This window comes from Hermetia illucens, chromosome 2 (assembly GCF_905115235.1).
Source record: "Hermetia illucens chromosome 2, iHerIll2.2.curated.20191125, whole genome shotgun sequence".
NCBI lineage: Eukaryota > Metazoa > Arthropoda > Insecta > Diptera > Stratiomyidae > Hermetia > Hermetia illucens.
In genome coordinates, this window is record NC_051850.1 from 142439893 (window position 1) to 142466629 (window position 26737).

The 26737-nt window shown below is 41.7% G+C and overlaps 1 protein-coding gene across 3 annotated transcripts in view; it reads right to left on the minus strand.

Moving 5' to 3' along the window:
- LOC119649607 (connectin) overlaps window positions 1-26737 on the minus strand; it is a 639962-nt gene that overhangs the window by 99047 nt on the left and 514178 nt on the right. For all 3 annotated transcript variants that reach the window (XM_038051827.1, XM_038051826.1, XM_038051825.1), the window contains one exon: window positions 6976-7192. In XM_038051827.1, coding sequence (XP_037907755.1) covers window positions 6976-7192 — 217 coding nt within the window. The remainder of the gene's footprint in view (window positions 1-6975; window positions 7193-26737) is intronic.

Consider the following 26737-nt stretch of genomic DNA (forward strand, 5'->3'; position numbering starts at 1 on the left):
AAAAGACTTCGTCGAAGGCACACGAGTCAGTAACAACGCAGAAAGAGATTCTCTCTGGTAACTCTGGTAACTCTTATTCGACTCATAGTGATTTCATCTACTGAGAATAACTAATAGAGTGTTACCTTATTGTGGGAAATTATGTACAACGGTTTTCTGCACCTCAAACCCCTTGGGAATTGAAGAGTTGAGGAAAACACTACTTTTTGTTTTTCTTACCAAAACTTTTTTTTACCCAGTAGGGAAACAACTCTTCGGAACACTTTTAATTTTATTTAATTGGTGGTGGACATTGGTGGGAGGGGTGAATGCCATCACCGCAATCCAATTCGCTTCTGACAAATAATACATATATATCTCCTCTATCAGTTAATGGGATCTATACGACCGTCATTCAGCCCTCTTTCCTTCTCCATGAACTCCATGGGTAATGGATCATAATGTGCTCCGAGCCCTCGGGTCTAGTGGCCTTCAGAACAGTCTGGAAAACCTCCACTCCGAAGCGATGCTCTGGTAGAGACAGAGAGCGAACTAGGAGACCGAAGGAGATCATTCCCGCGATACACACATTAGTTCGCCAGATGTTGTCCTATATGCACTGCACACCTTCAGTGCGATCAGTTGGTACGGTGAACTCTGCTTCAACCCAAAGAGGAGCCTCGTACAGCTGAGTGGACTTCACCATTTCTAAACGGGAACGTTAAGCGGCACCCGTTATCCCAGTGTACTTTTTCGGGCTGTTGCCAGTCTCGTACAAGAAAAGCATCTCCAGCTACCATGGAACACTGAGTTTAACCAATGGCGTGCCATGGCTTCTTTATACGCTGACACAACTAACTCTCGATATCTATTGCTATTTCCTTCGGGCCTTCTAACGCCGCAAAGAATATCCCTTCCTTAAATGTCGTGTTCAACTAACAATTTTGGATTTTTCACTAGCAGTGCGCCTTTTGTAGTCCCTCCCTTTGTTTTCAATATCGAGAAAAATGGCCTGGTGACAGCTGCCAGTGCTGTGGTTGCTCATCCGCCAGACTATCTCTCTCCCCAACGAAGCGCTAATCTATACCGGATTGATAATCTAATCTAACCCTCTACCTCGAAAGGTTGACAGGTGTTTGGTAGTACGATGTCCAGCTACACAAAATTTTTGATGAGGCTTTAGCCCCTGACGTTCGCCATCCGGCTTGTTCAGTCTAAAGTCAAGCAGATGAATTCGCCAATAATTATTTTAGGACCACACTCTCTAGCATCCAACTCTAAACTATTCAATACGGTTTCAGTTCACCCCTTGCGGTGGTATCGTACGTCGACTTCAGCTGCGCGCCATCATAAACGATTCTCTGCGACGTCCGCAATCCTCCTCAACTGTTGCTGTGCTCTTCAAGTGATCCTCCCGTTGGCCACCTTGACAAAGTAGGTTTTACTGCGTGACGTATTCGCAACAGAATTTTCGCCCCTTCTTAATGTCTGACTTATCCATTGCCACTTTCGCCTTCCGATCAGATCGGAGCTTTTGTGTCAAAGTCGTCCTTTCCATGTACTACTCCCATATGGCAATACACACGGAACATTAGACATAACGCAGAATAGTTTTAAATTTATCTTGATATTGAGTTATGAGATAGCAGTAGTTCAAGATTTTAGGCAAGGCAGCGAAAGCGGATATAGCACTGCTAACGCGTCGAGTGACATCCAGTTCGGTGCCGGTTTCAGCCGATAACCATGCTTCCTAGATATCATATATAAATGGATCGATGATGATTTCAATGATCGCCCCATTAATGTAGATATGGTGAGTGCAATGTGCTATCAGACTGACAACTTTGGTTTTGTTGATGTTAATCTTTAGTGCGACACAACTTGCCTTTCTTTCCACATCCAGTACCACTTCGCCAAAGGTTCATCACCCAGTGAACAGATATCATCAGCATAGTCGAGGTGTTTGAGGAAAGATGTCAGGGTCCATTGAACTCCCCCACGTTCTCCGGACGAGGCAGCATGAAGAAGGTAATCGATAATAGAATAATATCAGTGGCAAGAAGTTTTTCTGAAAGACTTCGCTTTGAACCTTACATTGCTCCGAGTTTTCACCTCGATCCGACACACTGTTTTTCTGGGGAAAGTCTTTAGATTCAGCCCCCCTTAACAAGTATTTATTGAAAAAACCGGTAACTTGCCAATTCATCAACAAGAGCCGAAGCTTCATCGGATCTGATACGGTTAAGAACAGGAGTGAAATGTTCCTCCCATCTAGATGAAGAGTCACCCGTCACTTCCCTCGGAGGGCCGCTGAAAGATTTATAACCACATGTAAGCCCTTTTATGATACAGGATCGATTCTGAAATCATTACGATCTGCGGACGCTTCTTCTTCTCTGAACAGCTTAACAACAAATTCGGTTTGGTCATGGTACATACTAAGTTTACCTTTTCGGTATTTCGCACGAAATTGAAACGCGAACGCCTCAGGCCCGCCATCACGCTCTTAGATCAATTGAGCCTTCAACCCGTTCCACACATGGATAAATTTCCACGATTCCGCAATCAGCCAGATCTTACGACACTCCGGCACGTGGCCGGCGACCTGCGTAACATCCGAGAAAAAAGTATTTTTGATGACGACCCAATTCTCTTGGATATTCCCTAGCAGTTTACTCAGTGTATCTGTCTTCTGATCAGGATGATGTTCCTCCCACTGTCGACCGAAAGCTAGATCATACAAGCGGTCGATGATGAACTTTCGGTCTCTTTCGACAAATGCGAATGCAAAACGCAAGTGAATATAAACGAACATCAGATGTCGATCACTTTCGAGGCTGTTGTCGTCCCTGTTTTTACGTAAACATTGAAGACTACTCCTAAATCTACTACTGATCTTAACGTGACCAATCTGATTAATTTACGATTACTTGCACGATGGTGACGGTTACCAGGACCGTGTTTCGCCACAACATATTCAAGTAGTGTATTGTCAGAGTCCACCTTGGTATTCAAATCACCCATCACGATCACAATGTTATCTTTAGAAAGCCTCTCCTGAACTACGTGTAGTCACTCACAGAGAGGATCCTTCTGCACTATATCAGTTACAGTTGTGATGTTCCCTAAATTAAAAGAGAGGTAAAGAGAGCGCGCCTTGCGGTAGCTGAGGGTAACAATCCACGTCTGCTACTATTTGGATTTCTATAGTAGAAAAGCACCTTGCCACAAGAGGGAGAGGAGTACTCTCCAGAGACCTACCATATTACTTCTTTTAGAATGTCCAGCTCCCATCGTTGGAATTCTCGTCACATCCGAGGCGATGCAAACAGTTGCTATAAACACTGTAAGGAAGTATTTTGGGTGGTAATTCAATTTGCTGTGCTTTCGTCCGGCCCATTTATCAATCCACGAGGTGAGTATATGGGTCCCCTCTCATAATTATCCCACCTTTGCTATCAGTTCTATACAATTCCTTTCGAATGGTTCTTTGGGTGTCGCAGTCACTTCGGATTGATTTGCTCGCCTTTTCTGCTACAAGTCAGGTCCTTTATTCATTAGAAGACCGAATTGGACCATTCCGGCAATGGCATATACTGCTTTGCCTAATGTTATTCTAATATGCATTACACACCCTTAGCGCGATCAGCTGTAATATTGCAATACACTTTCGTCTAAAGGGGAGACTCGCTAAATGGATTTCACCATCTCTGAGATACGAATGTTAAATTTCATTCTTATCAGAGATGAACCAAATTTTGCTGCCTGGATGTCCAGCTCCTTTGGTTGGAATTTTCATTCGAGTTTTAAAAAGCGAGCTTTCTCGGGACCCCTGGTATTGTTAACAATGGCCGTACGCATATTCCAGAAACTAATCTGTTTACGAAAGCCAAAGGTCTTCAGCGTGAGGTCAGTCCCTATCTGAGGTGTTGATGTAGCAGTATAGTTTCGAAAATTACAGGTTGGTAGTCCGGAGATTTTCACCCTTTTTGGTCGCCTTTTTCGACAAGCAGGGACTTTGAGCGTATTCTCAAGCCCAAACCCATTGGGCTAGACTATTTAATATTTCCTTATATTGTGCTATTGTGCTACATGTGACAGTACATTCAACCTTGGAATGGTTTGTGACAGCTGGGCTCCTAGGATCCTGGGCTGCTAGCGATAGTTGAGGTTGATTTGTATCAACATTATTTACCAATGCGATTCAGTTCCCTATTAAATGCAAGGTATTTACCAAGACCTGTATTGTGGGGGTCGTCTGTACCTTCTTTCTCCTGGTAAAACATGCATCGCGGATCTCTGGTTAAATTCTTGATGAGGTGAACCTACTTCTTGAATTTTCTGGCTCTGTTTGACCTATCATGTTGGCTAATGCATGCTGTTGAAAAATGGCCGAAATCGAAATATCTGAAACATCTCTTCGGAGATATCGGCTCTCTGAATATGCACATGAGTCATCCTATTCTTATTTTGTCCACTAAAATTAATTTTACCGTAAGTTTTACCGACAAACTGATAATGACAGCCTGCTTTCCTGATCCTTCATATGGCGCTCGCGAAGTGACCTAGCAACTAGGTTCTCGCATTTGATACTTATATTCTGCTTTCTGGCTCTAATTTCTGCTTGGTCACCCAACTGGAACATCGTGCCGCTGATGCTATTCACGGATTGCTCGCTGCAATAGTTAATTCTTGATCTCTTTGGGTATTTGCCTCATGGGGCTCAAACTATTACCCGAATCCGTAAGATCCGAATCCACCTGTATCTTTCAAAAGATATCTGCATGTAGTATATCTCTCTTCTTGGAAATAATTATTATTTCCGGAGGAAGCCTTTTCCCCCACTTGCTGCTAATTCGTATTAACCCCTTGGACTGGTCAGTGTTGGTTTTCCCACTACTGCCGGCGTTGGGATAGCATTCAAGTAACTATTCACTTTTCTGACTGTTTTCAACGGCTCAGCTAGGTTCGGTGAAGAGGCCTTTTTCTTCTTTGCAGCACACGCCAAGGAAATCGAACTTCTCTGCCTAAGTTGGTAGGGTTCGTTCCCTGTGTATTGAATACGACTGGGCTTCTTTCTCAATTATCATAAAAGTCCCTATACTCTAATGACTGCTACCACCTGACTGATATATGTACATTCTACCCAAATGCTAGAATTCCTAAAAATATTTCAGCCCAAATTTACTGTCGTCCAATTAGGGTCAACTGGATTAAATACCAAAATAAAATCATTGCCACTCATTTCATTCAAGTGGAGTGTAAACACAGCTGAACAACTACAGGAGTACAAACAGGCCACAGAAATTCATATCACATGATATACAAAGCCTGTCCCACTAGTCCAAATGTGTCCCACACTTTTCCAGGCAACGATTTACAAGAATTCCTACTTAGTCGGCCAACCTCTAATCTCCAAGCTGGTCATAAATGACTCCAAAGGGACAAAGACGACATTGCCTAGAATTTAATTAAAAATGAACCCGTCTTTTGTGTAATTTAATTTGCCAGGACTAGCAACAAAGCATCCTCATACACGGCAGGATATTCACCACTCGAGATGGAAATGCAAATAAAAATACTCCATAATAACGACGACTACTCGTGCACTATACGAATGCGCTTGTCCGAAAGGAGCTGGAAGCGGTTCTGCTAAACAAATTCATACGTTTTTTGTGTAACTTCAAAAGGACCGCCACATGCATTTATGACTAATGACTTGTACCTGAATGAGAAAATTGGTGAAAGGTATACAAGTGCATATGAGCGCGAAATAGTTTAAGAGTTATTGCGCTGAAAAAGGGGCATATGAAAGCGCCAGACGGCTAGAGTTCTGGAGGACTCAGAATGATGGACGAGTTGTTGTAGCTGCCAGAAGAATTTTGAAGGATTACATGTACGTGCTTTTTGAATAAGCTATCATTTGGTCTTCCCATTTTCATGAGCTATCTCGATGGGAAGGTGTATTTCCTTCTCAGTGACTTTATTTTACAGTTGAAACAATCTCCTACATTCATATAGGATGTTGAAATCATGGCATTCTCCACTAGTGTTTCGTTTAAAGTAGTTACCTATCTGTTGTTCAAAATACAAAAACAAGGGTTTCTGCTCATTCCTGGAACAACAAACATTGACAATCGTCGTTTTTCAAGGAAATTCTATAAGGAATCTCATTTCACAAAAGCTCGCTCATATATTTATCTTTCTGTGGAAGATAGTCGGCAGGCCACAGAAAAAATGTGGATACAAAATAAACGAAAGAAACCGTACTTCCAATATTTCCCTACATGGCAGTGAAAGTTTGCTAGGGTTTAGGAAAACAGGACGTATCATGTGGTCAGTGTCCTTTTCCCTTTGTATGATGCCTGCTAGCGAATATGCATGCTCTGGATAACGACAGAGCGGTGATACGAGACCGCAGAACACTGAATTTATTTTAACGTACGCGCTCCAGGCAACCCATCCATGGCCTTTCAAAGAGCGGCTCCCAGGTAACAGCGGCTATATTATTTTAACTTGCTACCAATGGCATTTATGCAGATGGAAGTTATATGTTAAAAAGAGGCGGCTCCTTGAGGAAGTTCTCGTTTCCACACTGATGTATTTTGAGTTTCCCAACCTAAAGCTGTCCTACAGCAAAGAGACGATGGAAAAACATAAGCTAGTTAGATAAGCAACCTGGTAACCTGGTTTAGCCTCCACATATCCACAGTAATAGTGGACATTTTTCTACAATATTATTCACCATGATGCCATGATGTTAAGTCAATTAAGTGCAAGTTTCCTTATTCTATGATACTTTAACATTTTTATCGCAAAATGAGTACACCAGGTTTGCTCTACGGAAAATCCACGTACAGGTAGGCACACAACTTCGTCATCCTTGCAAAAATCGTCACAATTTCATACTCTGTAAACTAGGGACTCAATTTCCAGGTGCACCCAAAATGTCCGTTATGTAAACCATAAAGTATTGAATTAACCTAACAAACTTACCTGAGAGTAACAATTCGCTGGTGTTGTTAACCAAGTTATCCATAATTGGCTGAACATTGTAAAACGTAAGCGTCTCAAGGAGATTCTCTTGCAGATTAATTGAAAGCAAAGCCGGCACGCCACGAAGGACCCCATTGTCTAGCTTTTTCAGTCGATTATTGCGAAGATTCAGCGTTTTCAAATTATTTAATCCATCCAGCGCTCGTTCCGAAATTCGCTACAAAAAGATAAGTCAAAAGGTTCAATAAGAGACTTTGAAAATTTGTAAGTATTGGAAGGCCGTCTATGTAAAATAATATTTCTGTCGGGATTATAACATGAATCTGTAGACTTTTATCGAGAGCAAGAGTTAAATTGTTGCATTTACCAGGATAATGTTGCAAATCTACAATTAATGAGGTACTCTGGCCATGTACGAAGTACTTATAAAGCTCAATTAAAATCATGATCGCTGTTTTTAATTGTAAGAAGAAGACCAAAAAGGAGTAACAATAGCAACTACAATTGCTAAGCGGATGACGTGAATAATGAGAAAATTATTCAGTTTTCAATTGACGTCCATCAAATTAGTGTCTCCTTGGCAACATAATGGGCACTGAGATGTTTAATAAATAGTTTCCATTAAATTTGATACTACCCTACTTTCGTTCTAATTTTAAAGGGCTCAGTAATTAATACAGTGGAAAATAAGGTGAAAAAATTATGATTCCTTGAATTTGCTGTTCATATAGAGGTTTCCAAAAGAACTCAGCCAAGCTGTTAACATAGCATGCTGGTCCCAAGCCCAAGTAAAAGACGAGGGTTTGAGGCAATGTACTTTGTACCATCCTCAGTAAAACAAAAATAAAATACTGAGATCAGGGAAAGAGGTAAATAAAGTATAATTCGTTATAAGTTATTCCACTATGCTAAATCCTACCCGATCTCTCTTGATAACAGGTTCCGCGACAGGCCGAACAAGAAAATGCATCCAATGTCGTTAAATGGATCAAGAATCAAGCTCGGACAAATGCTGGGGCGTCCACCTCAGTCCAGGAATGACCAAAGGTTCTCGACGCATGGACGGCTTCAGGTCGTTAGTAAGTTATTCCAAGCACAACAAATACGTGTCTAAACGCTAAATATTGACACACTAACTAGAAAAATCAAGGAACTCGCAAGAGCCCTTCGCAAATGACGCATTGATATCTGCGCTCTGCAAAGAATCCGATGGTCTAGTGCCAAAAGCTGCGACTTCGAACGCGAACATGCTAAAAAAGGTTATAAACTTCTCTATTCTGGTAGTCCACACTTTCAATGCGGTGTTGGCATTGGCACCTCACACAGTTTCCGTGATGCCACTAAAAATGTCGAAGGATTTGATGACCGACCGATGAAGCTCACCATTTTATCAGCCGATCGCACTATTCATTCCCTCATTAAATTAAAGGCACGATCGATAAAACGGCCTCTGCAATCCTCGGGGTCACCAAGCCAGGTAACCAAAATACTTGGCTTTGAAATCCGTCAAAAAGAAACGTCTCTATCACAAGTTTCTCGACGATAAAACGCTTGTCAATTGGCAAATTTACGTGCATGCGAATCAGGGTGTAAAGAAAGCAATCGATCGAGAAGCCCATTACAAAAATATCCACGATAAATTGGACACTCGGGATGGCGAGAGAGATCTGTATCGACTTGCCAAAAGCCGAAACGGACGTACACCGAACACTTCTGCAGCGTTAATGACAAGAACGGTACGTTACTTACCAAGCGTCGAGCCGGGACTGATAGATGGCGAGAATATTTCGAACAGATTTCAACTGAAGAATTTGTTCATCCTCCACGTCCACAATCATGACCGACATTTGGAGCAGTTCCACCTGCCAGCGCAACTGAAGTCGAGGAAGTAACAAAACGAATAAAATCGGGGAAAGTAACAAAACCTGACGACATCGCATCTGAGCTCTGAAAAGCAAAGAGCACCCAACACAGTGGTTCAGTGAATTCTTTAATCACGTTATTTAGGAAGGTATCTGACTGGCAAAAAAGTATCACAGTTCCAATATGAAAAAAGAAAGGTAGTCCTGCAGAATATTCAAATTATCGTCGGATCCGGTTACTTTCACATATCACGAAGATTTTTGAACGCATTCTTGACAAAAATGATCTCGAGCAATTTGTTCAAAAACGGAATGATCGCCTCATGCAACACGATCTGAGATTGAATCTAAATAAAACCGAATTTTGACGACCGATCCCCATGAAATAGGCACAATCACTGTCAGCGGCAGTACCTGCCCCGGACTGAGCGATTTATCATACATATCTCAAGTCAACGCTATCAGTTAATGGAGTATTGCCGTGTGAAACTGCCTGGATGAAGTAGCTTTCCACAACCGGTGTTCTTTGTGATCGACGTATCAACGAAAGTCTCAAATCTCAAATTTACCACAATATCGTCCGTGCTGTCGCTTTCTATGGTTCTGAGTGCTGGTTGACTATAAAAGACAATGAACGGCGTCTTGCGGTAATGGACACGAAGATGTTGCGTTGGACTAGTGGCGCGACAAGTACTGGTCATATCCGAAATGAAGATATCCATGATCGATATGCGCTTGCGCCTATCGTGGAAAAATTGGTATAGCCTTCGATGGTATAGCCACGTAATTTACTCTGACGAGAATTCACTTGCCAAGATTGGTCTGATCGTCGGAGTCGTTTGTAAGCGACCAAAAGACCGGCCGATTACATCCAGATCAGGCTTTAACTGAACCAAATGGCGAAACTGATCACGACGAGCAGGCCCCACTGGAGAATGAGACAAAAGCTGGAGAAAAAGTAGATGATAGAGGTTTCTAAAAGGTATAGGCTGATGATGACATACTGTAGCGACCATGTTTTTTGGCAGCGTCTGTCTAATCCATAAGGACTCAGTCCCTGATGCTAAGCGCGCAGTTACACCATTGACTAGCATCATGATGAAACTTCTTTATTAAAGGCAGTGTCCATTTTTGGACACGTTCGTGCATTGCTTCCATTCTACAGCGGACATAGCGGCTCTTTTCAGTGAACTCTCCAATTTTAAGTGATCAAGCTCGAGGCGACTGGTTCGCCAAATAATTAACCAATTCGTACGTGGAAGACGCCAGATTGTTTGAGATTATCGCCGCTGTCTATGAAAGTGTTGAGTAAAAGCTCCGGATGCAGTCAATTCCTGTCATGCGTAACACTTGGTTTGTGGCAGACTTCAACTTGGTGAATTTCGTGTCGGGGCTTGGGCTTACAGCTGCATAAGATCGAACTTAGTCAAGAGTTCAAATTTAATGACCACATCCAACATTGTTTGGTCGCTGTCTTGGCTTAGGGCTAGTTGAAAACGAACCCTAATTTCGACATATAACATTAAGATGCATTTTTGGAACAATGGTTCCACCAGTAGCACATGTAGTTAAAACCATGATATTAAATCAACCTCCTGCTCATGATGTGGACTATGCGGAAATGTTAGATAGTATTCATCGCTGTGTTTAAAATAACTCTCAAAATAAAACAAGCAATAGCAATAGTGAAGTTCCAACCAAAGTCTCACCAACTTATTCAACCCAGAATTTTGAATTTGTACCGATGAAATCTTCAAGCTTGTCCACTACAATGTCGTCCCTTGTCCTATTGAAGCCCACCATGTCTCCCAACTTCGAAGACCGATGATGGCTATAGTAGTCTGCGAGATGTTTCTTATTGTTTTAACATCTGCCAAAAATAAAGAACAGACACCGTTTGAAGGTTCACACGACCATATGATTTTTCGTCGGTTTGAAAATGTCCAACACACCACCAGAAAATGCGGTTTTGAAGGGTTCCTTAAGAACCTGAACCTGAAGACCGTGGAAGACCATGAAAAAAGTTTGAAGCTGCCGAACGGCAAGCATTGCTCGATGGGGATGATACAAACTCACAAATTCATGGGGATGACACAAACTCATGCCGCATGAATTGAACGGAAAATGGAAAACCGAAAAATCACTTGTGAAATTCGTCTCGAAAGGCACAGAAAAATGCATTTTTATCATCGAATCGTGATATGAGATGAAAAATGGATCCATTTCTGGAATCTTAAATAGAAAAAATCATGGGTCGATCCAGGCGAACCATCAAAATCGACTGCAAGGCCAAATCGCTTTCGACCGAAGACAGCGCTCTGTGTTTGGTGAGATCCCAAGGGTATGATCTGTTTTGAGCTTCAAAAATCAGAGAACAATTTTGGTACACAACGCTCCCGACGGCAGTGTTTTCGCTTGAGGATAGAGTCCTTAGTTCTCCATTTACCAATGACGGACCATCTAATTGTAAGAACCAACTTAGTCCTTTCTTCCAGTGCAAGGACCCGTTGTTTTCTGAGCGGCTAAATTTTTCAAAAAATAATCAAATTGATTTGACGGAGTCAACAATATCTAAAGGCGCTTTCAAGATACCAAGGAAACCATCAGCAAATTTTATATTATTTATCGTTGGCATGGGATTTTATAGTCCGCATTTATTATCGTAATCTCATCCCAGTATTGGTTACCATTTTTAAGAAAAGTGCATGAGCAATGCTGGTCATTAATTCAGAATCTGATATATAATCATGTGCAATTTTGTACTTTTAGGATGAACTTAAGGCGGGTCATCAGATAAGTTTCTAAAATGTAATATTATGCTATCATTAACTCTATTTGAGCAGGTATCGGAATGTGTGGAATTTTCTGGCTTAGATTTCGCTTCTGAGGACGAGATGTGTTACACTTTTGCGGCACAAATTTATGAGCCCGCGCTCCCTTACATTTCGCCCAGTATCAGAAATAAACCCAGTTTCGAAAAGTACTAATCATTTGATAACCCACATTGGCATATCTTATGAAAAAAAAAGACGGACAGACCTGTGAGGAGTTGCCAGATCTCCCACCAAGCGCATCCCCTTCATGCGTATAAGCGAATACTTGGCGGATGCGCATGAATATGAACTAGTATGCATTCGGAGGTGTGCTTGCAAGCTAATGTTTATGCGCAGGTCGGGTACGCGGGTAGAAAATGCCCGCCCGTGAAAAAAAGCGACTATGGGAAGGTCACCTAGAATAATAAATAAATATGGACGAAGATAAAGTGTGTAAACTTACGGAGGGGCTCGGGGCTTTTGAGAGTAGGTAAGCAAAAACCCGGTTGTCGAAATCCCTTCACTGTAGTCCCTAAGTGGAGGACAGCTTAACCACCGTGGCATTTAACGCTACAATCGGCTTAGATAAGGAGATGTTTAAACCGAGTACACCGCTCTCTAGAATTTTGTTATGGGTAGCGCAAAGGATGTGCTGAAGAGAGAAAGATGGGTGTCAAAAGCCGTAGGAACACCAACTACCGCCCATAAGACATTAGCGGAGGTTCCTCAGAGTCGACGACCGGACCCGTTTGGGAGAAACTAAACGATTATGAGATCTGTTCCAATATCCAATGTGGAAAAATACCTGCGCCAAAGGAACCCCGTTAACGTATCAAAATGTATGGAAAGTAGAGTTAAGACTGTTCAACAGAATTCCGACCTGGAAAAGTCATCCTTCATTTTGCCTTGAGTGAAAATTCTTGAGATGTCGACAAACAAAACGTGCACCTAGTGATCAAGCGTAAGTATATCTAAAACTATGGTAGGCGAACAAATAGTACCTAAAGCGTTAGTACCACCAAGAACTCGATGTCTGATTAAAGGGTACATGACGGTTGGACTAAGGTTGGACCAAAAAAGCGGCTTTGTGAGCATGCTGGGACGAAGTCATACAGAAATATACGAGGCAGCCCACAACTGTGTTTGTATGGGCAAAAATAGACGTTAGCTGAATTCTAGGTCTTGGCTGCGAAAGACGGATACCAAAAGCCATCGCCGTTGATTTCAATACTTGGGGAACAGAATGGGCATGTTCACTGACGAATGCAGTGCCCTATTTTAGGGTTTCGCCCAATTTCACATCATATTGACTGAGGATGGTCAGGTTCTTACTTATTGGAAAGGGGGTCCGGTTCACTTGTGAATCTGATTTTTGTTAGTGCTCCAATAGCTCCCGATATGTCCAAGAGCGTTACACCCACAGTAATCACCTGACAATAGTCCTTGACTTGAACAAGTTAAAAACCTGCCCGTCCAAAAAAGAGCAGAACAATTGACCAGCAGGCATTCATATATGTGTGATTAAATCAGGACGCTATATCAGGCGCACCTTCGGAAAGAGCCGGAGTATATCGCCACGACATGCGGAGATCAACTTCTGGTGGAATAGTGACTTGTGTCTTCAGTCGGTGCGTCATCGGGCCAGCAATGAGTGGGAGTGGCCACGAGAGGAAGCAGCGTGGTTACAGAGAACCTTAAACCAACCTGAAGGTAGAAATATCACGAAGCCAAAGTGATTGCTTCACCCAACTCTTCGGACAGGTCGATATAGATCCATGGAGAAGCGCCTACAGAGTTGTAATGGGGAGATTCAAAGGCCAGACAATTCCGCAAATTTCATGTTCCGATCTTTTACTGCAAATTGTTCTGGATTTGTTTCCTCAGGACAGCACAAGTAATTACGGCCTGCAGACACCTTTAGATGAGGCTGCAATACTCCCAGTAACAACGAAAGTAATACGGGAGATTTGCGGTAGGCTGGGAGACAACAAAGCGCCAGTCTTCGACGGCTACATGCATGTTATCACTTCAAAACCAGCAATCACATAGCTTGGAGTGATGATTGATGCGAAGCGCAAGCATCAGTTACAACATGTTTGCACGAAGGCATCCAATGTAAGCATGGCCCTAGCACAGAAGATGCCAAATGTTGGGTGCTCCCGATGCAATAACATACTGCAAATACCTAGAGTGGTGAGCTCTATACTGCAACACTAATTTGGGAAAACTGCACTACAAACCACATGCAATGCTCAAAACATGAGCGCGATTTCTAAAAGAGTGAGCTGCGGTTTTAGAACCATCTGTGAGGAGGCGGTCTACGCGGTAATTGGACTGTAGCCGATCGATGTTTTCGCGGTCAAGATGACGCGCATGATATATCTATGTTAAGAAGGGGGCAACAACGGTTTCAAACGGATGGAAGAGGGTCGATGGGCCCAGAGATTGACCTCAGCATCAAGGTATTGACGCAGAGAACACATGGTGAGATAAACTATCATCACCGGACATAGCGGATACCTTAAATACCTGTATAAGATTAAACTGGACAGCTCGAGTATTACGTCCACTCCGGTACGTAAGACTGTGCAGTGGTTCGTTATTGAAGAGGACAGGAGATAGGGGGTGGTGTTAGTGGTTAAAAATTCCACACGCTGGAAGATGTGTACCAGTGTCTTCGGAAGACTTCCATCTCCGGAATAAAAGAATAAAACTCAAAAAAACAAAAACAGATACTGAATCGATTTTAAGGTCTAGTTTGTTTCTTGTTAAAAATTGATTAACAGGCAGAAGAAAAAACCGTAAATTGATTTCAAAGGGATTTTGTTTTTACAAAACACAGAAAAAAGGAACCGGGGAAGAAGATACGGCAAAGATTTAAGTTATTAAAAGGACAGTAAACCCCCGAGACGCAAAAGGGGGTAATTCCAGAAAAAGTGAAATAGATGGAGCGAACATATCAAATTGCTGGCAAAGCACACATAGCTGTCCTGAATGAGCCACAACCATCTCTAAACGGACTCTACATCGGTATTTTTCAAAATGGGAAGGCAAGTTCGAAACTCGTCATTTTGGACGAAAATCTTAGAAGTATTAGATAGTCCAAGAAAGGACACCGCATGTAAGAGCTCAGTCAAATTCCAAAATGTTTAAGAAGGGTGCCGTGCATAAAGGCTTGAAAAAGGAGATCACTGTAGTTAACAAGTACATCGATGAGATCAACATGAAGGAGGTGATTCATAATTAACAAATGTGAATATGTATTTCGTGTGACGTGACTACTATATGCTATCGGTCTCTCTGGTTTTGAGGATGCCCACATCTGACCCAAATTCCTTCTTCTCCAGACATCAATTCCTCCTTTTCATTCCCAAAACCAGACTTATCTCTCTCTGTACCTGGAGATGGGGTGACCATTACCAGAGTAATGTAAGCAAGTAAGTAAGATCCCTTTTCTTTGCCAGTAATACAAACCTTACTTCTTCTATAACTTCTTTCCGGCTTTTTGTTATTTACTAGATTTTTTCAACAATAGCTTAGCAATTCATATTCACTTCCCTTCAGATAGAAAGCATAATATTTTCGTCCTGAATTACTACTTGGTTGCTACCAATTGAGAAAAAGTCAGAATATACATCTGAAGTATTAACTTTGCTAAGTGCACCCATAAATTTCAAATTCTTTTGAGTAGTTGGATTTTTGTTCGCAGTGATCCTTTTCAAAACAGGGTAAGGGGGTATTTTACTCGGCAGCTTCACAGAGAGGACCCTGAACCTATGATTTTTTAATGTCGTTCAGTAAAGTGAACCCAACACAGGACTGCAAGGCCACAAAATGATAGCAGTGGCAATAAGCCGACTTTGTTAACTTCTCCATTATTATTTCCCTTTCATTTGAGCTCAAATCTGTTTGATGTAGGAGCACTTTGCCAAATTCCCATGCTAACATTTCCTCTTTGTTCTAGTTTCAAACTAGGGAATTTATTCTCCTGCGGATATGTGCGTACATCCAGGTTCCGGCCTCCAATAACGCGAGAAAAAACAATTCCTGCGAAAACAACTTTCATATTACGAAAACCAGGACGACGAGTTCGTCTGTTTGCCTTTTTCAGAATTGCTGCTGGAAAAGTGTGCCGCGCCACTCTGGATGGAAAGTAATAGCTTCGAATAGCGCCGAGAAACAACTACACTTAAGTATCTGCTTTCAATGAAAACATGCTATTCCATTATTTCAAAAGGAACAATAACCAGATATACATCAAAGGCACCAGAAAGTTCTCACCACAACCTCGACATACTCACGCAATATCCCCTTGCATACGCGCGAGTATTTCAAAGGACCTTCAGATGCTTAGATTGCGTAAGTTGAACCATGTTCACACTCGGCTCTTCTTCATGTCTCGGCAAACCGGGAATAAGTTCAAAGGCTGTTTACATCTCCAAGGATTAAAGCACTCACACTCTGACGCCTCCATGTCAAAGTTTTTATTTAGGCAGCGAATTATTTGCTTAAACCTTTAATTTTGGGAACATATCCCTTTTGGGGTTGTTGAACGTTTCTCAAGTTAGTGAATCCGTTGGCATTACTTAATTCCGAGTGTTGATATTAAATGCAACGCAATTAAGGAATTCTATCCACGATAGGATCCTTTAAATATTTGTCCTCCATTTATGTTGTTTTTCTTCTGTGCGAGGCTTGCGCTCGAAATCTCAAGATTGCTCCCAAAGTCTGTGTGAAAACTGGGAGTGGGAAGGGTGAAATTCACGCGAAACGTGCAAATGAAAAAAGTGTGGTTAACGAGAATTTCCATTTACGATGAAAAGTCCATTGTCCTGTATCATGTTTAGAAGTCTCAGTGGAAGAAAAAATGTTCGAATAAAAGCCACTTGGAACTTTTCCCAACAAAAAAAACTCTCCTTAACGTTTTGTTTTCCATTCAAAGGAAAGGGAAGCTCCTTCATGCTTTCAGAATTTCATGAGTCCTTTAAATTTCCATAATATTTCCGTTATGCATTCAGGAACTACAGTTGCTCCCTACGCTCAAAGGCCGAATGAATTTTTAAACACTTACTCCAACATTTGCAGCAACACGAACTGTACACTTTGTAGGATATTCCCTGTGACTCGCGACTTGAAAACATGTAAAGGATTTTAATCCTAGGCAGGATGATTTCTTTTCATCATATTAAACAAAATGGAATACAACTGTGCACTGTTGGAAATGCTACACAAGACGAAAACGGTAGATTCCACCTCCGCTCCTGCAATTCACCGCGGGCATCCTTTATTCCTTAAACTCGGTCGAGGAGAGAGAAAAAGGAATTCGCAGACATGACTCCGGTTTGCGTAATTATATTTGTTCGCTTGGATTCTAAGGATATTTCATTCAGGAAGAATATTAATTCGGAAGTTTTAAGCAGATTTGAAATGTACGAGTACTTATTTTTTGCGTTCCATCTTTCCGTTAAAAGAATTCCTCAGTGTTGGCAGCGCGAAACGGCACAGATTGAGAAGGGGTTGATGACGATTTCGGGGCTTGCAGAAGGATGAAAGTGATACAGTAAAAAATCACCGTAAGATTTTGATATTCCATGAGATTTAACTTCTGCCGCTGCTTTTATATTCCAAGAGGGTATTTGCAGAGTGAATTTTATTTAAATAGTGAAATACTCCATCTTTCTAGTTTCTATGAACAAAGTGGTGAAGTTTTGCCGAAGGAAGAATCTCGCGGTTTTGAAACTACTCTCCAGCATCGTGAATATCACCAGTAAGTCCGGGGGAAGAGGCTTTACTAAGTTGGAAAATATCTCTTAAGAATTCGTTTTATCTTATCTAAAGACTGAAACTGTTTTCATACCTTGACAAAAGCGTAAATATTGAAACAATAATTTTGGTGGAAAACAAGAGCTATTTCTTAGGTTACCTGAGAAATTCCTTCCACAACTGTCTAGTCTGTTTAATTAACTTATTCTATTTACCTAATTGGCGAAATAAACAAGAAATTCTATGAAAATATTTTCAAAGGTAAAATAAAGCGAAAAAACAGATAGATATTTTCTTAAACTAGGAAACAATTCAACAGTCTTGGGAATCAAACAACAAAAAGCAACATGGCTTCAACTTATTTCAAGGTTGAAAGATTCATGCATGGAAGGCAAATAAAATAAGGTAGATAAATTCAACAAAAGCTGTTTAATAGTTTCCAAATGTGTGTCAACTCCACATCTTCCTGCCCAACTACTCGCTGCGCTCACGTTTTCCCTGTGATTCTGTGTCTGCTTTCCCGTATCTCTCAAGACGCGTGCAATGGTACTGACCAATATCTGAAATGGCATAAACCAGAAATCGACTCCTCTTGGCCTAGTATGATCCAGCCAACCGTGGATGGAGGCTGATAGGTCACCCTTTAAGAAAGGAGGTCCATCGAGCCATAGTCAGCGATTCATAAATTTCCACGTGACTAATATCCCGAATCACTGCCATCCAGCACTTCGGGCTTTTATTCGCATTCTCTTCTGGGCCTCGGATTCAGGCAAGTTCCACCATCAGTGTAGGCTGAGAATTGTACGGACTAACTGTCGCCATAACATATTCTCACGTATCACTGAAATCAACCAACCCTTATATGGTCCTTTTCATGGTACTCAGTCTACCTGAGAATCGGGGCCTGATTCAGATCACTACGTAGAGAGAACGGCTTGGTTATCTGCTTTTTGATAGCCTCCAAGATGTCTTCGCCACAGCTATAGCGCCCTGCCACAATCTTTGGATTCCGATACACAGCAATAGTAAGCCAATGGGATCAAATAGCGATGCGACTCCTCTACTGTTCTAGGTCATGAGGTCCTGAGGCGATCCACTCGGCCGTCTCAGAATAGTGCAATACACTCATGGCTTAGCAAGCGATGGACTATTCATTGCCATTTCCACCCCTTGATCAACTAATCCACGGACAAGTGGATTGTGTGCCAACGAATATCTCTTTTCAAAATTGTATGAGGCCAGCATACCCCAATGGGACGTCGCAGGGAAGTATTCACCCATGCTTGGAACTTTTGAGTAACAGTGGGGTTCGCTTTCCATGTGATATTCCCGCATAACAACCAACAGAGCACATTAGTAGAGAACAGTCTCAACGAGATATTGATATTGAAATAACTTCATTTACAGATTTTAGATGAAGCAGCGAAGGCAAATCTAACGCTGTTGATAGGTCTATTAGCATCAAGTTCCTTAATGAAATCCAATTCCTAGACGGGTCAATCCGCAAGAGGGTTCAGTCCCTCTCCGCCCACCACTTCCACAACCCCCTCGCCAATACCGAACTAGACCCCACCACATACAATGAGCTCAGAAAAACCTGTCTCCCCTTTGGAAAAACTTGACAACAATATGGCATCCTTCCCCAAACATCCCCCCACCCGAAAAAGCGAACGCCTTCACGGAACATTTCCTCCAAGCTCACCGATGCACCTTCCATCCCCATGACCACCGTTTTGAAGACGAGGTCAACGAGTCCATCTCCAGCCCCTTCTTTCTGACCCTGAATTCCGAAAAAGCACACTACTTATCTGAACGCCGTGGAAACCGCATCAAAAAATTAAAAAATCAGTCGGACTCAACTAAATACCTTCCATCGTCCTCAATAAATGCACCTCAAGCCCAACGCCCACTTTACCGTTGATCGGAAAAGTACTTGCATTGTCCCGATTCCTAAGAAAAACCAGAATCCCCTTAATACCGATAAGTACTGGCAATCGGTTGAACAAGCACTCCTTATTTTGAAATTAAACATTCTTCTGGGATTAAACCGGAAAACTGCGAGAATCGCGTCTCTCTTCAATCTTAGGAAGGCTTTCGACTCCATATGACAGCACGAATTCACCTTTAAGCTTTCTATGATCCTAAACTTCCATCCGCACCTCTCCAACAGAATCCTTAGCTTTATAGATAGCGGAATTTCAAGTTCATGTAGAGTCACGGCCTTCCTAAACCACCTTTAAATCGAAACCCCATTCGGGTCCTCTAATACCCGGACGACCTAATTCACTTTATCTAAACAAAAATGTCTGCCTGAATTCTTATTTAGACGAGCTTCACAATTACGTCTCCAAATGAAAATTTTCCCTAAACCCGCAGAAATGCGAGACCATTCTGTTTTATGACGCAGAAAATGTGAATTGAAATCTCTACCCTGTCCCTCAAAATTTAGAGCACACCCAATCCAAACATCAAAGAGTTCAGTAAAATCACTGGGCCCCTTTCAGCGAGTGAAAGCTGTTTTCGAATTTTTGCTCCAATAGACCCAATCATACGTACATTAAATAAACTTGTTAGATTTAAGTTATGTTAGGCCTTAATTTACAACTTACAGCATATAGTTTAGCATTGCAATTTTTAGGGGAACAAAAAAATGTCGTTTTGCAAAATATAGTTTCGCTTATAGCCATCGGTCACGCTTCTCCCAGGAGAGAGGTGAGGCAGCATCTGATGACCAGGACGAAACCGCAAGCCTAATTTTTGCATCTTACCTAAGGTCCTTTCTCACAGAAAAAATGGTTTCTAGTCTAAAGCCTATATACTCTCTGAAAATCCGAGATCTTGACTCTCTCACAGAAAAAATCGAAGAGAAGAAGGTCATCAAGCGCGAATGTAATGCCCAATAGATATAGCCTCTGCAAATTTTCGAGACTAAAAACTTGTTGTAGCAGAAGTTTCCTGATATAAGGTTCTCAGGCTGTGGGAATACGTCTACCGGGGACTGACGGAAGGACAGCTTGCGCAAATGCGATGAATCAGGACGCAAAGCGAAGGTTTGCAACAAAAAAAAAAGTTGCATACTTCGAAAGGACCGGCATCTGGTGAGAGCAGTACACACACTGCGGGCCAGAGGCGGTGTCCAGTCTTCAGGGCGGAACCAGAAAAGGCCAGGACGCGTGCTTATCATCATAACATACACCGAAGTGCAACCGGCTCTGGAGGACGCCGTTCTGGTCACTGAGGGGCAAACCCTGGTAAAGGGTGGCTTTGATACAGGAGCACTATCTTCCACGATACTGTATACGCCTGTGAAATCGTTGCTACCTTCGGTATCTTCTGATTCGCTGACCAGGGCAAATACAAATTCGGTTTTGTCACGGGGCACAACACACTGAAATTTCTGGGATTTCGCACAGCAGTCAATAGAACTTTCAATCTATTCCGCTCATAGATCCGCTACTATGATTACGAAGTCAGACAAATCTTATTACGATCCTTCGGAGAGTAGTTGATGATGTGAGTAGCACTCGAGAAAAGAGCATTTTCAGTGATGGCCCAAAGCTCATCGATATTTTACGGCGGGTTATCCAATGTATCTAACATCCGAACAACAAAATAGCTCTCCCACTAACGAGCAAGAGTTGGATCATATAAGCGAACTTGGGGCCTCAGCTCTCCAACCCTGCGAGAAATGACGGAAGCAACCCACAAGCGATGGTAGCACCTTACAAGGCCTCGCTTGTTACACATATCCAGAAGACAACTTCTAAGTCTACACTGGCCGCAAAGTGGTCAATGTCAGTCAATATATGGTGACTTAAACCCCGACTGAATTGTACAATTGTGATGCTGCTTAACCTGGACTGGAATTTTACAGTCAGAAGTTTGTCAGAAACCAGTTCAATAAAGTGAAAAATCTACATCCCATTTTTCACATGCACCCGAAATCACTTTCGGCCCAAAGATAGCCCGAAGCCAGTTCAAGCCAGCCAAAAGAACAGGCAATCATAACAGCAATAGATTCGCAAGTAATATTCGGCGCCGGTGTCGACTCGATACTCGGCAACTGCCAATGCCACTTGTAGTATAATGAGTGGCAATATTAGGTGGGTTTTCGAAATGTGATATTACATTACAAAAGATTACCTTTCCCAGGAGTAATATCATCATCGGTCATGTTGGGTAAAGCGGTCATGTTGGGTGATGTTGTAATGTTTGGTAATGTATGAATCACTAAGATGATATCACTTTTGTGGTACTATATAGATCACTAATTTCAAGTCTTATGAGTGTTTGTTGTTTACTTGACGTATAGCCTCAGTATTCATTGTCAAAGGACACCAAAATCTTTCCACTTCCACAACAAATACTAAAAGAAAAGTCTGGTTTTGGTAATTTTTTAGGTAAGGGTTTTACACGCCTTCTTTTACATTTCACTTCGATGTGATCTTTCTCTTTTCCGCTGAGGTCAAACCAAGCCCTATCGCACCCGGACCATCATGAAATATCATATCAATGGATCGATTTACATAGAACAAAATTGTATTTGGCAGGCAGGCAACCAAGTAGACTGAAAAACGGACAAATAGCGAACTAATTTCAGCAAAGTTCCGCTTCTTTTAAAATTTTAAAAAGTTGCATCGGATTCAGGTACTTCTCTATCCTATTTCCGGTTTGCATTGACAAAAATCGAAAAATCTCAACAGTATACGACAATCAGGGTATAATTGTAATAGACGATAATCGCCTTCCCTGGAAACCACAATTATTGTAACTACCCGATTCACCGCAAACATCCCTTAGGTATACTATCGGCCATTTTGAACAACGATCCCGCAATTAACTTTATCCACATCCTTTTAATGGTCTTACTCCTAATTCCCAAAAATTGATTCACCCTCGTGCCTCTTTGTTTTACTACGTTATTTGTGAGTTAACCAATTCTTTGCCAAGTCGTTTAGTGATTAATTATCCTTTAATTATACCGTTAGAGTTAAACATTTCATTAACATGGGAGAACCAAAAGAATTCGGAAATTCATTCAGTTTTTATGGATGTCACAAAAAAACCATGAATTGATCAAATAAAAGGTGAAAGGATAAAACGTTTTGGAGGTTGTTTCCTGTGCTTACAAGGATACAATAAAAAGAATGGCGTAGCTGTAAACATTATGGAGAATTTTATGGGGAAGGGTAACTATCAATCGATCTAGAAGATGACCTGGCAAATATTTCTCAAATTATTACCGAAAGTCCATTGAAAATGGTTTGCGTGTTACAATTTTACTTGGGGTAATTTAATTACTGTTAAGCGAGGAGAAACGATGCGGAAAATTTCTTAATTTGCTTCCGGATTGGAGCAGTTACTGGAGAATTAAGTTCTACGACATTTGATATTACAAGAATTAAATATTGATGATTTCCATCCACAATTTTATTAAGGGTTATTGTTGCGGAAATGTGTTTTTTAAGACTTTGTTGTTTCCAATCGGCAAAAACTTTCACTGGCAGCTTATAAAATAGTTGCTACAGTAGCTATTCAGACAAAAGTATCTTAATACTGTACGAGCCAAGTTTCTGTCCTCGGAACTGTGATTCATGATAGGAAATTACGCGGGGTCAAGAAATATTCTATCGATTATCAACCATGAATGTAGGAATCGAGTCGCAGGATTAGTTAGCGAAGGGCAGTAACCTTGAGAAACTTTTAAATGAAAGTGGGGTTATGTGAGAACTTCAGCATCATATACAGACTTATCTTCGATTAGCTGGTGATAATGAAACGAAAATTATGCAGAATCCAGGCATTTCAGTACCGTGCAGAAATTTCCCATTTCAACCATTTCTCCCGAAATTTTCGGGCTTCATTTTACGATGAGAATGATGCGACCGTAAGTTGTTGCCTTATTATTAAAAGTGAAGTTTAGTGAAGGAATTGACTAGAAGGTCTGGCTTTTAGTGGAAAGAATTGAAAGAAATGTCGATACTAAGAAACTACAATTTTCATCTGATTCATAGAGAAAACCACTTTGTTCGTAAATGTAACACATCACTCGCAATCGCTGTTGGTTTCTGACAATGAGGGGAATTACCGCTCTTTCTTAATGTGTCACCTATCCGCTGCCACTTCCGCCTTGTGATCAATACGTCAACGGCATATAGGTCCTATACCGTCGTGTTATTGTTTTAGGCAAGAGTACCTGGATGATATGACACAGACATAAATTGATGGAAGCCTGGATCCCGCAAGTTCAGTCGCAGACACTTTCCATGTAATACTCGCAGAACAGTCTCAACTTAAGGTTGGTGTTGAGATAACTGCATTTCCACCTCTTGGACAAAGCAGCAAAAGTGAATTTAGCTTTTTTAATGCGTTTAATGAGTCCTATTATTATCATTATAATGAAAACCACTGTGACGAACGTAATACTGATAAAGTAGCTCCCCTTGCACTAACATTGACGATGCTTGTACCATTTAAGGTGACACCCGCCATAATGGAATATAAGTTAAATATACCCCAGGACAGCTTCAAAAGAATAAAGGCTCAAATTCTCAACTAAAAAAAAAAATGGGGGAATAATTGTATTCTCATGATATGCTTCATACTATATTTTATATTACTACCAACTTTTATAGCTCTGGGATAAATTTAAGGGGGTTTTACTCAATTTCCCCAAAAATATGGTAATCTACTATTATTATCTTAATTTGTGCAGATATCGATATGGAGAGTATTTTGAGTCCTAGGCACCATATAGAGGCAGCTTCATGGATTTTGTCAGATTTTTCGGTTGGATAATTTCTGGGAATAGATTCGTTAAAGAAATCATCACTTTCCACCCCTCCCACTACCCCCTTTCCAACAAATCACAAAACTAAGACCGGCTTCGAAAAATATTTATCAAAAGCTTTCATTTGACACATGACTATATTCGGTGAAAAAAAAATTTTTACTCCCACCTTTTACATGTATGGGGACCGCCCCTAAATCATATCACCCACTGCATGTCTGGACGTTGACAGTTCCACCTTCTCACCAAATTTCGTGTCGATCGGTATAGCCGTTTCTGAGAAAAGTGCGTGTGACAGGCAGACAGACAGACATTGAACCGATTTTAATAAGGTTAACAAAACCTTAAAAAGTGCTGGCTCAGCAACCGTAGGACGAAGCCTCCTTTGAATTTGACAACACATTGCTCTGACATGTGATGAGCAAACATGGCCTTGGTGAGCGCAGCGGTAATCATGTAGGGTTGGTTGATTTCTGCAACTTCCGCCGACTCGTCACATTGTTCGAGCACAGAGCCTGCTATAAGGTTAATTGGATTTTGAATTGACCGACGTCGTGCGAGCAATCAGGCTGACCACTTCGCGATCAACGATAGATTTATTAGTTGTCTGCTGAATGGGCGTAACAAGAAAGGCGCTAACATCACCTTAGAAAGGGATCACCATCTGATGGTCGCTTACGTTCGCTTGCGTGTTGCATCCACCACTTCTCGTAGGGTTGGAGAGCTGTGACCCCCCAAGTTCAACGTCGACCGCTTGTAAGACCTAACTGTCGCTCGACAGGGGAAGAGCTATATTGCTAATGGAACGGCAGATATACTGAGTAACTCGCCTAAGAATATTGATGAGCGATGGCCCGCCATAAAAAGTGATCTACACAGATCGTCGGGCACGTCCCGAAGAGGCGTGTAATGAACCTAGGGGATATTGGATAATCAAACGATCATCCCGAGTGGCTCAAGACGACCTAGAGAGAAGAGCTATCCCCAAGAGAAAAAGTTGGCGAAATTGACCGTGAAGATCCACCGCAAAGACTGAAGCTCTATCAAAGTGCTCGGTTGACACGTTCTTGCACGCCTCTGTGCTAGCCAGGCTCGAGAATCTGGTGCGGGGGGGAGAGGGGTCCTCTGAGCGCCTTGGTATCTCACGTGTTATTAGTACAAAATTTGCGTGTCTATATCGCTGCGTGGGTCCGCATAGGATCTTAAAATAGACAACAGACAAAGGAATTCGCGACGACCTAACGAAAAAACCAGAACGCGAACTAAACCTGAAAAATAAAAAAAAAACGGCTCCATCGCGCGGGTCCCTGAGGTTCCACCCCATCTTTGACATCCTCAGGCCATTATTTAGAGGATGTCCCTAATAAGGAGTTGCGGGGGTCTTCCTCTTATGGATGAATTGACTAGTCACTGTAACATGCAGATACAGACTGTTCCTCTAAGCAGAAGAGAAATCATTTCGCGCATCAATGCACTGAAACGGAGTAAAGCATCTGGGGTTGACTGCCTCGCCAAGATCCCAAAGAAGGGGATCGGTTTCAAGTGTGACAATTGACGGAGTATCAGCATGCATCCCTGCCGATGCAAAAATAATATCTAAAATAACTTTCGAACGCATTAAAGAACATCTCGAAAGTTTGATCGATACAGACCAGGCTGGTTTCCGCTCGGGATCTTTTTACGTTGACCACATCAACATCCTACGGATCATTTTGAAGCACTGCGCGGAGTTTAGATCTTTCCTGTCCTTACTATTCATGAATTTCGAGAAAGCTTTCGACTGTATGAACAGGAAGTATATCTGTAGTGTTCTATGCTAGACGGGAAGCTGACGTGTGGATCATTTGAAGAACAACGTTGCTTGGAATCCGATAAACTTCGGGAGTGGCTTAGCCATGAAGACATTGAATTTAAAAAACATGCGGTTAAAAACGCTTTGGTAATGTGTGCTTAACTGCTTGGACAAACCATATATGTTATTACCCTACGGAAAGGCTTCTAAAATACCTGCAAGATAAAATGTGAAGCAGTATGTAAGAGAAGTTAACAAATCGTGGTGATCATTAATTATTGGTTATGAATGAACTGAACCCAGTCAGGAGATAGGCAGAGCAGTTTTTATAACCAACCGCAAGAAAAAGAATATTGTCAATATCTCCGTTTGTCATCGCGCAATTATCTCAAAATCGATGATTAAGTATGTGGTGGTCATGTTCATTGCGAGGCTGACTTTCAAGGTACACTTGAATTACGTCCAAGAAACGGCGGCAAGACCTATCTTATATTTAGAAAGTGTGTCGCCTTACATCTGGGGACTCTAAATGTAGCTGCGGGCTGGTCGTTTATTCCGCCTAAACAGTAGCAAAATGATAGAGAATCTCTGGTAGATCACCCAAAGATTGACTACTTGACACGATAAACAGGGCCGCACCTCGGGAATGCTTTTCATGACAGTATGCTAAGATTCGACATGTCAGAAAAGTCGCGTAGAGCACACTTGGCAGGCTGTTGCATAAGTAGAATAAAGCTATGCA